This window comes from Emys orbicularis, chromosome 13 (assembly GCF_028017835.1).
Source record: "Emys orbicularis isolate rEmyOrb1 chromosome 13, rEmyOrb1.hap1, whole genome shotgun sequence".
Classification (NCBI taxonomy): Eukaryota; Metazoa; Chordata; order Testudines; family Emydidae; genus Emys; species Emys orbicularis.
The window spans coordinates 42128985-42143261 of NC_088695.1; the positions used below are offsets into that span (position 1 = coordinate 42128985).

A 14277-nucleotide genomic window follows, 5' to 3' on the forward strand; every position below is an offset into this window, starting at 1 on the left:
ACTAGATGGCTCTGGGCAGATTGGCAGTGGGGCCTAAATCAGCAGTCTGAATCCAGCCTGGGTCAATAGTGACAAATATGGTCACAATTGGATGATTGCTTGGCAGCCTGCCAAGGATGTGAATGGGCCATAAAGAATGAATTGCCCTCTTGCCCCTAGAGGTGATCCCTCTGCCCCAGAGTTGAGGTACATTGGTTGGAGGGGCACAGTGTATGTGGGAAGCTTTCAGCGCCCCGTCCATGCACTTCTTCGGTGCATAGAGGACTTCAGTTTCAATCTGGCACCTTCAACCTTGTTGAATTTTTTTGTTTGTTTATTCACCCTGTTTTGTTTGTCCAGATCTGGATCCTCCCTTTTTTCTAGTTTCCAAACTCTCCCCTTCTCTTTGGATTTCCATTCCCCTTATCACAGGGCACCTACACAAAGTTAGGATCCCAAATCCAGGTGCAAATGTTGAATGTAAATAAACCTCATTGGCTATGCAGCAAAACTTATCTTAAATGATCAACAAAGAGAATCAGGAAAAATCGAGCAGCTGGAAGAAATGGTCTTTCGCTAATTTGGGTTGCATAACAGAGTTATGTGGCTTGCTTTATAGAGAGAAGGTTCATTTCAGCATGCACAGACCCTCATGCCCTTTGAACTTCTGTAGTGCATATAGGGTGGAAGGATGGCCCGGTGGTTAGGACGCTAGCTTAGGAGTCCTGAGCTCAATTCTCTGGTCTGCCGTGGGTTTCCTGTGTGACCTCAGTCTCTGTGTGCCTGAGTTCCTGATCTGTAAAATGGGGATAGTAGCACTGCCCTACCTCATGGGGGTGTTGGGAGCATAAGTACATTAAAGATTGTAAGGTGCTCAGATGCTATGGTTATATGGGGACATATAAGTGCCTTGGACAGATATAGGGCCCAGGTATGTGACTCCTAGTTTCATATACAGGATACACTGTAAAGTTACTTTCCCAGCTCTACCTGTGTAAAAACTGGGCCCATGTGGCACGACAGTTCAGCTCTGTGCTTTCGTCTCTTCTCTTCTCCTTGAGCTCTTTTATTGTGTAGCAGCCAGTTAAACAATGTCCTCCCACGAGCTCAAACACACACACATGAATTTCCAAGATGTGAAATTCATGTTAACTAAATGCCTGACACAGACCATTTGCAACTGAGGGTGGGGGTTGTATTTTCTCATAGGCATAGCTTGATTGATGGCTTGGTACTTACAAACATTTGTGCAGAAATTACACTTTCATGAGCGTGACATTTTCTCTTTTTTTCTCTCTGCTCCTGTCCTCACCCCCAATCACTGGGCATCCATCTAATAATTAAGGGCCCAGTCCTGCAAGGTGCTGAGCACATTGCGCTCCCAATGATTTCTATGGGAGCACTGAGGCTGCTCAGCACCCCAGAAGAGATACTTCATGTAGGGCCCTGAAAATCTTAGGACATTCCCTGATGCATGTGGCCGTTTGCTCAGACACACTGGCACTTAACCTGCAGTTGCACTTGCGGCTGAGACGGTTGGCAGTTTCCATGTGTAAATACTGAGATTTATACCTTTAAGAATTTGGCCCTAAAGTATCATAATAATTCTATAGCCCTCTACGACTTTGCAGTTTCATGACTACAGTGAGTAGAGAACTCAGATTCTTATGTGCCACAAACACAGCATCCCATTCTCCTGTAGCTGAAGGGGAATCTCTGTTAGCTGAAGATTTATGACACCCTATTGAGCACTTCTGCTTCTATCCAGTAGAGGGCAGCATGCAGACGCATGCGCACATCCATCCATCCACCCACAAGTGAGTTCATTCATTTTTAGCGCATTGTTCAGGTTTCTTAAAGTGTTGCATCATTTTACCTTTCAGTTCTCTCCTATTTAGTGATTGCCACAGTAGCACAAGTCACTTTGCAAAATGATCAGTAGTATACCAAGAAATGACTGAACTGACTTTTATGAACCTTTCCTGCCTACCCATTTCTGGTGCTTTTTCTTTCTTTCTCCCTGGCTCGCTTAATATTCTTGTGAGAATCTCTTACATAATGAAAAAGACGTTTTGCATTTGCCACTCCATCGCGTCCGTTGACAATACTCATCTTTTTGCACGGATAGTTTGGACGGGGAAGGGAGAGTATCTCATCTCAATCTTCCATTTCCCTTGTGCCTCCTGGTAACTGAAGGAAAATAAAATGTCCCTGCTTGTTAAAAAAATAAAAAATATTCCTGAAATAAATAAAATAACGAACAGGAGCAAGCAATAAAACATCTCACCCTAAGGAAAATAATAAGGGGGGGAAAGCCAACAAAGCTGCATGGAAATGAAGAGTAACGGAGGAAACAGTATTAATCAGCATGAGCTCAGAGCCATCTGACTACGTTAGCTGTCTCTGTGGAGAGAGAAAATGAGTTACTTTATTTTGCACAGATTGCATTCTTGCAGCTGCCGAAGTGATTTATACTAAGATCCCCCATCGAACTTTATATATTATAAAATATTCTTTCAATACATTGCAAAGCCACTGGCTACATCGGGAGCTGGACCCTGGACTCCATTAATATTTGTTTCTTTGGTGCACAGATTATTTAGTTTATTAGTTTGGCTGTAGGGGGCTATTCTGGAACCTCTTAATGCTTTGATATCTCACACTACCTTACACAGGCACAATTCCTTTGGAAAGCATCTAACTGAGATCAGGTGCTTAATAATAATAATAATACTGCTTTGCATTTCTAGATACGTCAGATGACGAGAGGTATATAAGAACCTCAATAGAATAGGGCTCTAAAGCATCTTCCTTGTGAGGATTTCCAAGCGCTTTAGAAACACAACTAAATTAAGCCTGCCTTACAGCACTCCAGTGAATTGGCTAAGTATTATCATCCTCAGTTTACAGATTTGGAGCGGATGACAGAGACTTGCCCAAGGAACCTGTGGTGGTCCATGTGACTTAACATTCTGCAAGTGTCTAAGTGGTCTGCACAATGTGAACCCATATCGAACAGCAGGCAGGCAGGCTTTGTCAGTCTTATTACAGTGCTGGAATTTTCTTGTTAGAGCAAAGTCTACAAACATTTCTGTACATTTTCTTTCTTTTGGAAATCACGTGCTCATAGGGCTTAACTATACTAGGAAATTACAGTGTATTAACCCTACAAGTTACCCCAATTAGCTGACACGATGTTAAACATGACAGTCCCTGTCTATGCTGAGTAAATCGTCTTCGTTAACGTGTTCTAATGCAACATAGTTTCCCAGTGTAAACGAGCCCGTAGTTGGTGTATCTTTCATCCCTGAAACCCTGAGTGTTTCCTGCTAAATAGAATGCCATTTTTATAATTAGGTTTGGGATATTTTTATTCTTATGGGTTTCAACTAGTTTAATGTTTATTTCCAAGGCTTTTTTTATTTTACATTTTTGTTCCCAACCTTAAATTTTGGCACTAGCTGGAAATTAAAACAAAACTTTATACTAATTTATTTTAAACCTAATTACTTTAGATGTTGAGGTTCATAAGATTCAGAAATAGAACAATAATATTATCAGACAATCCTATTTTAGAATAGCTCCCATTCGTGTATTTGCTAGATAGAACTGACAGCATTAGCTGTCTGTGAGTGCAACATATATGTATTTAACTTCTCCATTCTGTAACTTTTTATTATTAATGTGAGAAGTTATTTCCATCTTTTTGGATGGAGGGAGAAAATGTCAGTTATAGACACTGGCTGATTTAAAATCTAATCCTTCCAAGCCTATATATAAGTATCAAACCAGACTGCTGACCTATAAAGATGTAAACTGGGATGAGATATGACCCCTTTATGAATGCTGACCTACTTGTGGGCTCCTAGAAATTTACATAGCAATCCGGCTCCAACTGAAGTAAATTGGGAGACTTGCCACTCAATCCAACGGCAGTGACATCTGTTGCTTACAATTTAACACGTCAACAACCAAAGACACAACCCCTGTTTTGGACGGATGTATTTCATGTAGAGATGAGCCAAAACCAAACTGTCAGATCCAAACAGCCTCAAACTCTGGAGAAATTTGCAGAAGTCTGAACCATTGAAGTCAATTGGAGTCTTTCCATTGATTTTAATAGGGTTTGGAACAAGCCCTTTGTGATTGGCCCCATCTCTGTAGTGGACTGATCCCCAATGTTCAGGACTGGAATTTGGAAGTCCACTTCCAAACTGTGCAGCTTGGGCCAGTGTCAGTTTCATGCCTCCCCTCCCTAACCTGTCTTTTTACATTTTGCCTTCCATGCATATGGATGTAGATCAGTACAGACCAGTGGGAGACGTGTACACAAAGGAAAATGCTCTTTGTGTGTTTGTTTGTTTTTATTAGCCTATTCCATATAGATTATTAACTAGACAATCTTTTCACTGAATTCAGTGCATGCCTAATTATATCGCCAACTCTTCTGCTTTCCATAGCTCTTTTGTACAGTTTATTCTGTAGGCTAAATCCAAGTCCGTAAAGAAAGGGAGCAGATGCAGGCCGAGATCCTGCAAAGAATTACTCGAGTGCTGAATTTTGTGCCCTCTGAGTAGTCCCTTTGAAAGCAAAAGTCTCCTGAGGTCAATAGGAGCTTTCCATTGGTCTCAAAGGGCTTTGGATCAGGCCTATGTTATATACAGTTAAGCATGCACTTCAGTCTTTGTAGGATCAAGGCATTAGATACTTCTATGCTTGATGCTTTGGCTTCCTCCTTTATTTAGAACACATGTCTTCTCCAGGTGTGTGTGTGTGTGTGTGTACAGATTTCCATGGTTAGTACAGGTATAAATTGAGTGCAATGCAGATCAGAGCGAACAGTCAGCTGGCTCACAACAGATGTGGTATTATATCAAAGGGTACGTCTATGCTTACCGCCGGACCCGGCGGTAAGTAATCGATCTTCTGGGATCGATTTATCGTGTCTTGTCTAGACGCGATAAATCGATCCCGGATCGATCCCGGAAGTGCTCGCCGTCGACGCCGGTACTCCTGCTCCGCGAGAGGAGTACGCGGAGTCGACGGGGGAGCCTGCCTGCCGCGTGTGGACCCGCGGTAAGTTCGAACTAAGATAGTTCGACTTCAGCTACGTGAATAACGTAGCTGAAGTTGCGTATCTTAGTTCGAAGTGGGGGGTTAGTGTGGACCAGCCGAAAGGCTCCTTACTGCAAAAATTACTGAATGTGGTTGTAAACTGTTTCCCAAGATTGCTGTGAAAGGCTGGTTACATGGAAGGGGTGACTCAAGGAAATAGTGGGATGCCTGAAATTCTTAGGGATGGAAACCAATGAACAGGTGATAGAAAAGTGGAAATCGTGGTGAGAAGGCGAGTCAGTGGCTTTAGCTTTCTCATCCCAGTTTGAAATGGGGTGAAACACTTGAATTGCGACTGTCAGCTGTGATGAGCACAGGCATGTGCCAGAGTTCCACACCAGCAGTCTGGATCACTCCTTGGCCCAGACACCAATGGTTCAAATCACATCAGGAAAAATGCAGAGTCTATAAGCATAACATAAAGCAGAGTCAAAAGGCCCTTGATCCTCAGGGCTTTCATCTCAGTTAACCTCAAGGGAGTCGGTAGTTTCTCAGAGGCAGGCTGGTGCGTGTTGGCTGAGAGCCATTGCTTCTCAGCAATCCCAAGCTTTTCTGTCCCTTCTTCTTCTTCTTCTTCTTCCTCCCTCATTAGTCACCACAGCGGTGGGGGGTGTTGCTCCATAATTGGCATTTCTCACAGCAGAACTGGGGGGTGGCTAGTTTGGCTGTCGGCAGGCAGGCAGGGTTCTTAACCCTTTCCTGCCTGTGTTTTTGTGGGAGGGGTTGCAGACCCCATCACAACTACCAACGATTAGATTCCAGTTAAGATATCGAATGTGATCTACAGTGTATGCTCTTCCATACAGCTAGCCAAGAGTAGTGAGCTCTTTGGGGTAGGGACCATCTTTTATTGTGTGCATGTACATTGCCTAGCAAAATGGAGCCCCTATCTGGGCTGAGGCCTCTCGGCACTATTATAATACGATACTTAGATTCTAAGCTCCTTGGGGCAGGTCAGGTGCTGTCTTTTGTTCTGTGGTTGTGCAGCGCCTAGCACAATGGGGTACGAGTCCATGACTAGGGCTCTTAGGCATGCTAGTAATACAAATACATAATAATAATGAATAATAAATCCTAACCATAGACATCTGGGTCCAGAAGGAGCGTTTCCAACCCTCCTTGGCTGGAATGAGGGGTTTGCTTCAGCACAGGGCTTTTTTGACACGAGAGAAGTAGTAAAAGGAGGGAGGAATAGGGAGACTATATCGTGCGAGAGAAACTCCCCTCCTCTAATGCAAGCTTTAAAGACACTGCTTGTGTTCTGAAGTTAGTTGCTTCTTCTCCCTGGTTTCAGAATTGATCTTAACCGAACTAAGCGCCTCCTGTGGCTGGCAAAATTTAGTAAAAGTTTACTAAATATTCAATAATTTGAGAAGCATTTTGCTTTAATTAAGAAAAATAATTAGCTCTGTTAGTTTCATTACGCCAACACATTGCCTCCAAGATGCATTTGCTTCAATGGCCTATCTAATCTACATATCCTTTTATGGTATTTCTAAGGCACTTATTACTTGGTATCTAAGTGTTTGCATTGAAAGAGGACAAGCGAGAGGATTAAACTCCCATGCATTTGTTTGTGGGCCATAACCTAAATGATCTATGTATTTAATACAGCTGGTCAGGAAATGGATGAAAAGTCAAAGTTTTCCATTGCAAGCAGAGACTTTCTGCAAAAAATTAATCAAACCCCCAATTTTCTGTGAAAAACAGTTTAGTTGGAACATTTTCAACCAGCCCTAGTATGTAAGACCTGAATATTTTGTCTAACCTTTTCCCTCAAGACCTGAGTTCATCCTTTAAATCTTGAGCACTGCAAACACTGCCGCAAGCTTCCTCGAGGCAGATAATATCAGTGCTGCTTTATTGATCCTCTGATGTGATTTAGCTCAAGGGTGCGAGGTCATTCAGATTTCCTGCCTGCAAGAAGTAAAGGGATGCTGATGTCTCCATGCTCCTTCCTTTGGATCAAAAGGAGATGATAGGGGAAGAAAATATGTCACTGTAAAGAGGGAGAAATATCTTGGTATCTCATTGTTTTCTATACTTGTTAATGCCTCTCTCATTACCCAAGAACATTCTTCTCCCTTAGTTCAGCTGGAGGAAGCAAGTATGTATCCTGTTCTTTCATTCAGAACCTAACCACTTAAAGCGTTGGTGAGATGATAAAAGTGTTAATTATATTATCTTTGCCCCCTTAACCTCCCACTACAAACCCTTCTCTGTTTGCTAGACTCCCAAGCTTTGAGGTCACACCCACAAAAATAGACCTGCAACATGTTTCTTCCAAATTTACAGCTTTATTGAGTCCTCACTTTGTGTGGAACCATGTCCCTGCCCCCAGACACACAGTGGATTGCACTACTGTACATTTCTAATTCAAATTGCTCCTTCTTATCATTTCCATGTAACATAATCTAAAGCTTCTGGGATAACCCGAACTTACCTCCCCAGGCCTTTCCCTCACACCCAGTATGAACTATAAACATCCATCAAGGAGCAAAAGAGCGTGACAAAAGGAATAGAAGTTTAAAGCCCATGTGTTGCGGAGGGATTAAACAGGGATTCCCAGTTCTGTGGATTTACTGTGCTTTCACATCTTCATCTTCTGGCCAGTAAAGCTGCAGAGTAAAGAAACAGAAGGATTCAATTGACTTGTGAGAGCTGCCTAATCCTTAATTTGATGTGTCTCTGCTTTTGGCATGGTGAGTTGAGAAACCTGGGGAATGTGGCAAGGGCAGCACCAATTGGAGTACACGTGTGTGTGGCCAGATCAAGTTCCTTGATGTTCAGCAAGTATCTAGATCCGTCTTCAGATTCCCACGGCATAAAAAGAAGCATAAATTGTACCCAGCATAATTTTGTTTTTGTTGTGTCCTTTTCCAGAACTGGTCTGGAATGAAGTGCCAATTCAAGCTGCTGCGCATGGCTCTTGCGTTGCTCTGTAGTAAGTATTGTAATACGTTTGGTGCGCACATAATCCAGTTTTGTTTACCTTTGCCATTCGTGGTTATGCTAACCCCAGGCGGTAATTTGGCTCTATCGCTGGGAACCAGTAGCCGGAATTCACGGCAGCAGAAACTTGATCACTCTGGAATGCAGAATCTGGATCCAAATGTTAAACGGGAGCATTTGAAAGTGTACGGGTCATTGTTTAGCAGTGTCTGGAGTATGGACATTCATGAAGATCTGGGGGCTTGCTGCTTCTCTTTGAACACTGCAATAGGCAATGCTTTAATAATAATAATGCATTGCACTTTTATGGCACTCTCAGTCTAAGGATCTCCGAAGTATTTGGCAGGCACCAGTGAAGTAAGCTGCTCCAGACCCCTATGGCAAAGAAGTATCATCCCTGCTTTCCCAAAGGGGAAGGTGATGCACACAGAGATAGAGACCAAGGACAAAATTGTCCAAAACCCTGATGTTGCATTTTCAAAAGTAATGTATGTACTTAGGAGCCCAAGTCCCATTGACTATCGATGAGACTCACTTAGGCCTTGGCTACACTGGCAATTCACAGCACTGCACTTGCTGCGCTCAGGGGTGTGAAAAAACACCCCCCCTGAGCGCAGCGAGTGCAGCGCTGTAAAGCGCCAGTGTAATCAGCGCCTGCAGCGCTGCACGCTCCCTTGCAGCGCTGCAAGCTATTCCCCTTGGAGAGGTGGAGTACTTGCAGCGCTGCGAGAGAGCTCTCGCAGAGCTGGCGGCGCGACTACACTCGCGCTTCACAGCGCTGCCGTGGCAGCGCTGTGAATCCGCGAGTGTAGCCAAGACCTTAGGCTTCAAAGGGCCAGATTTTCAAAGGTATTTAGGTCCCTAAAGATGCAGACAGGCGCCTAGTGGGATTTTTAAAAACACCCGAGCAGGCAGGAATTAGGTGCCTCACCTGATTAGATGCTTTTGAAAATCCCACTAGGTGTCTGTCTGCATTGTTGGGCCCCCAGTTACTTGCCAAGGTCACACTGCAAGTCCGTGCCAGAGGTGGAAATAGAACACTGACCTACTGACTCTGAGGCTGCGGCTTTAAGCACTAGACCGTCTTTCTCATGCTAATTTGAGTGCTTGAATGGGTAAGTTATCCAGCTGCTTGGTTAGCTAATTAGTGGGGACTAGAGATTCTGAATAGCCTACTACAGACAATCTGTCAAACTAGTGATTATTATAATGTATGTATTATTATAAAGGTTTATTCAACGCCTATCACCTGAGTGCCCATATAAAAGGCTATAGACTAATTCTGCCCTCAGTCACTCCTACCGGTCAAAAGACAAAAGCTACCCAGCTTCATAAAAAAAGTAAAAGGAGCTGGGAGGGGGGGCCAAGAAAAGCTAAAACTGCTGGCAGCATCAGACACCGAGCTCTACGGGTAGCCAAGGCCAGGCTCTGCTAGACCAACAAAGGAAACAAGTTCTTCAGCTCCACCACGAACCACCTGCACCAGCCCACTCAGGATCAGCCATGGGACCAACTCAGGAGTGCCCCAGCTGGTCACAGCTGCCACAAAGGGCATGGCAAGAGGTAATGTCAACTGAGAGTGAAAGGCTGCATCTCTCCTCTTTTGTCATGCTACGCAAAAACGAATTCCCAATGCTGGTGCGCAAGGGATGGGCTCATCTGGAGAAGAAAAGAGGATAAAATGGATTTCCAACATGCTGTCCATGGCAAAATATTTTTCCATTGATGTGGGGCTTTTCTAATGTCCAAGTCAGACCCTGTTTCTCTAGGTCAGTGGTTCTCAACCAAGGTTATGTGTACCCCTTGCGGTTCACAGAGGTCTTCCACGGGGTACAGCAACTCATCTAGAGATTTGCCTAGTTTTGTAACAGGCTAGGGAAGTCAGTACAAACTAAAATTTCATACAGACAACGACTTGTTTATACTGCTCTATATACTATACACTGAAATATATCTACAATATTTATATTCCAATCAATTTATTTTATAATTATATGGTAATAATGAGAAAGGTAGCAATTTTTCAGTACTAGCGTGCTGTGACACATTTGTATTTTTATGTCTGATTTTGTAAGCAAGTCGTTTTTAAGAGACCTGAAACTTGGGGTATACAAGACAAATCAGACTCCTGTAGAGGGTACAGCAGTCTGGAAAGGTTGAGAACCACTGCTCTAGGTCACTTGTCTGAATCAGGCACAGGTCTGTAGTGACTAAAACCAGCTATCAATAATCTATGTGAGGTGAACTGATGGACCTAGTCCAGTTGCCAGAGGACAACACTACTACAGTCAGTTTCCTTGCTGGTAATTTCATCAGAGAAGCCAGGAACTGAGTCAAGGTAGAACAAATCTCTCACCCCTAGAAGTGACCCTTCCAGTGCTGTGTTCAGGCACATGGGCCGGGAGATGCAGAGAAGCTTGTGTTGCTGCTGCTGACTATGCTGTGCTTGTTCTGGGCATTCAGTTTTCAGAGCCAATTATCTCTGTAGTGCTACATTCACTTTTTTAAATTACAAAAATGGAAATGGAAAAATCTCAACCAGAGTTCTAGAAATAAATTTGGAAGCCTAAGAATGCCTTTTGCACAACCTCCAGTTAAGATTTTTCTCTGCCACTTAGTCCTAATTCAAGAAGAAATTCTGACTTAACATGTATAATTTATTTGTGATTCCAGCCATCTGCACTGCCTTAGGCACTGAGTGTGAATTGAAGGTCCTTGGATCTATACAGGATCAAGCCCTTACGTTGTAGGTTACTTTACCTGCAGTTCTACTGGTTATTTATAGAGGGCACAATAGCTCTAGTGATACAGGTCTATTCTGTGTTAAGTTTAATAAAATTTCAGCCGGCCACTTAAATCCATTCCTGTGCTTGTTCTCATTCACCACTGTGTCTACATCAAGTGAAATAGGAGTTGTGACCGTGCCTCCGTGGGTCACAACTGAGGATGCTAACTTCAGGACAGACTGCTGAGAAACAGGGCAAACACAACCCAAAACTGGTGGTTATTCTTCCATAAGATATACCAAACCAGCAACAAAAGTAAACTTCTGTTTTACCACACTGGCTAACAAGAAGACATAAAAGCAGTTTCCTTGGGCATTCCAGTTCTTATGTCACCACCAAAACCACTGGATTTAAAGGTGAGTGGTTCTTTACAACCAGTCTCATCAAATAAAAGATTTGTCTGATCCCAAAGGACCAGCCACACACCCAGGTCAGTAACTTAGATCTTACCCAAAAATCACGCTGATGTCAATCCTTTAGTATCTAAAATCTAAAGGTTTATTTATAGAAAGAAAGGTGAGAGTTAAAATTGGTTAAAGGACTCAAATACATACAATAAATGCAAAGTTCTTGCTTCAGGCTTGTAGCAGTGATGGAATAAACTGCTGGCTTGATAAGTCTCTGGTTGCTTCCAAATCATTGGAAGGTCCTCAATTCCTTGGTTAGAATGCTCCCATTAGTATAAATTCATAGTCCAGAGGCTTGGGCAAGAAAGAGGCTGGAGCAGGATAGAAGCAAAAAGGAGGTGTTTCCAAGGCCTTTTATAGCTTCTGCCATGTGGAGGGAATCCCATTGTTCTTACTGTGGAAAATTACAGCAGCAAGATGGAGTTTGGAGTCACATGGCAAGTCACATGTCCATGCACTTAGCCTAGTCAAAGCAGGAAATTCCATTAAGTGTAGATGGGCGTTTCCCATGGTCCATTGTCAGTTAAACGTTCTTTTGATGGGCCACTCAATTTGAATAGTCCCTCCAAGATGTGCTGGCTGGCTATCTTGTGGGTGTTACCCCAGGAGCAAACATTTGAAATCCGGGTATAGAGCCAATACTTATAACTTCAAATACAAAAATGATACATGTATACAGATAGCATAATCATGACCAGCAAATCATAACCTTTTCATAGATACCTCACTTGAGAACCTTTGTACCAGATTTGCTGCAGATATATAACAGTGGTTGCAACAATGATCTATATGGTCACATTTTAATCAGATAATGTCATAGGAATACAGAGGTGATCTGATGTGCCTAACTAGGGAGAGAGCTTGGGAGAGAAAAGATACGTCATGTGCTGACTGGACCAAGTGAAGAGGAGGAAACAGCCACCAAGAGCGAGATTTAAAGGAAGGAAAAAATTCTACCGAAAGAGTCTCTTTCTGTTTTTACAGAAAGCAACCAGAAGAATCTAGAGCTGAGAATTTCTGATCTAGATCTGTTTCTGAACTCCCACAAAGTTTGGGGCTGTACAAAGCTGTGGATTTGGTTCGGCCCCATCTTTAAGGAAAACCAAAACCCACATTCAGGTTTCTCTTCCAAACATGTTTCTGCTGCCAGGCTTTTATCAATGACTGCCCAACAGCCACCTGGCCCAGCTCACACACAATCTTAAGTAAACAAAACAAAAACCCCTGTCATTACAATAACTGCATGAAGGTTGATTCTCTGTCTGGCATACACACAAGCTCATTTGGGTTGCAGTTTCTGTTGCTTGCTAAGATTATCTTTGTGTTCTATGGTGTGTCTGTGCTGTATAGAGTACTGAGCACATGGTCAGTGCGCAATGAATAGTAGAGTTCCAGTCAGCAAGAAATCAACAGGAGCTCTAGAAAACACCAGGACAAATATAGAAAATAAAAGAGCCCTTTACACTATCTGCCTGCACTGATGTTACATGTCTGATGTACAGTGAGCTGATTGGCCAAAACTGGCTTACAACTTCCCCTTTGCTTGTAGCAGAGTGCACTTTCTCTCTGTTCAGTAAAGCAATGATCTCTGCACTATCCATGAGATAGCAAGAGATGGTTATGAAACAGCACATGCAGTTCTCCAGTCGTTGACTTGAAGGAGCCCCAAGTAGAGGCAGAGAAGGATTGAGATGGACAAAGGGCTTATCTTTTTTTTTCTCTCTCTCTATTCCAGTGAGCTTTGAATTTGGAAGGGCTGTGTGGCTGCGGTTCCATCCATCTGCTTACCCCCCATGTCCACACCCAAGCTTCGTCGCCCACCTGGGTGGGGTATTGGTTGGAATCACATTGGGCGTGGTCATCCTAAGGAACTATGAGCAGAGACTCCAAGACCAGTCCTTATGGTGGATCTTTATTTTTATTTATGTCGTCTTTGTATTGTTCGCCATCTTTTGGAATGTTTTTGCCTACAATCTGTTGGATCTGAAGCTACCTCCACCTCCTTGAGAGCCTGGGACAGAGAATTCTGGAGGGCAAAAGACTTTTCCATCTGCCAGCTATGTTAAATGAATCGAAACCAAGGATTTATTTTTATATGACGATTAGGGGATAAGTAAATGGTCTTCTGAAAATGCACAAGTTAAGGAAACGTGTGACATAGTTTCTGGCTGACTGTACTGTATGCTGATGAAGATGATTTAAGCTAAAAACTAACAGTAGAACTGGCCTGCAAGAAGTTTGGGCATGAGTCAGACAGGTACTGTTAACACTCAGTCGGGACCCAGTCCTGCAGCCTCTCCATTGTGGCTACTCCCCTGAGGAAGGGCTGCAGGATCAACCTTATGTTTGTAACTGGGCATTTACCACTCGGTTTATTAGCGCACACATTGATGTTTAGTTTGGGTCACTTAAATTTTTCCAGGTTATGCTGGATCCGTGACTAGTTGGTTTATGAAACGCCTGTGTTTAACTGAACAGTAAAAGAAAAACAAGCTTCACTTTTACTAACTAGCGCCTAGGTGCTGGAACTAGGGGTGCTGCCACACCCCCTGGCTTGACGTCGTCATGACAACCCAAATACATGGTTTCTGCCTTCAGCATCCCCACTGTAAAAACTGTTCCAGCACCACTGAACTAGAGACTCAGAGGACGCTGACAAGGCAACTTGAATTTGGTTTTAACGGTTGAGTTTGACTGGTCAGCCATGCCTAGGGTGACCAGATGTTCCTTTTTTAAGGGGACAGTCCCGGCTTTTGGGACTTTTTCTTATATAGGCGCCTATTACCCCCCACCCCCCCGTCCTGTTTTTTCACAGTTGCTATCTGGTCACCCTAGCCATGCCACTGCCATTGTCTTATTAATTGAATGGTTACTTAAATATTTAGTCTATAGTTTAGACTGTCTTAAGCAACTTCCAAAGGGGCAAGCAAAACCCATCATGGTAGACGTTGATCTTCAACTAAATGTCAAACAAGATTGCATTAGAAACCTTGGGGGTACCATAAAGTGGTTGTTTCAGACAGGACACCGTATCAGAG

The 14277-nt window shown here is 43.2% G+C and overlaps 1 protein-coding gene across 2 annotated transcripts in view; it reads left to right on the top strand.

Annotated features, from left to right (window-relative positions):
• The window catches only part of RHBDL3 (rhomboid like 3), a 63370-nt gene extending 50124 nt beyond the window's left edge, over nucleotides 1-13246 (top strand). For both annotated transcript variants that reach the window (XM_065416057.1, XM_065416056.1), the window contains 2 exons: nucleotides 7978-8038; nucleotides 12975-13246. In XM_065416057.1, coding sequence (XP_065272129.1) covers nucleotides 7978-8038; nucleotides 12975-13246 — 333 coding nt within the window. The remainder of the gene's footprint in view (nucleotides 1-7977; nucleotides 8039-12974) is intronic.
• Nucleotides 13247-14277: the final 1031 nt, after the last annotated feature.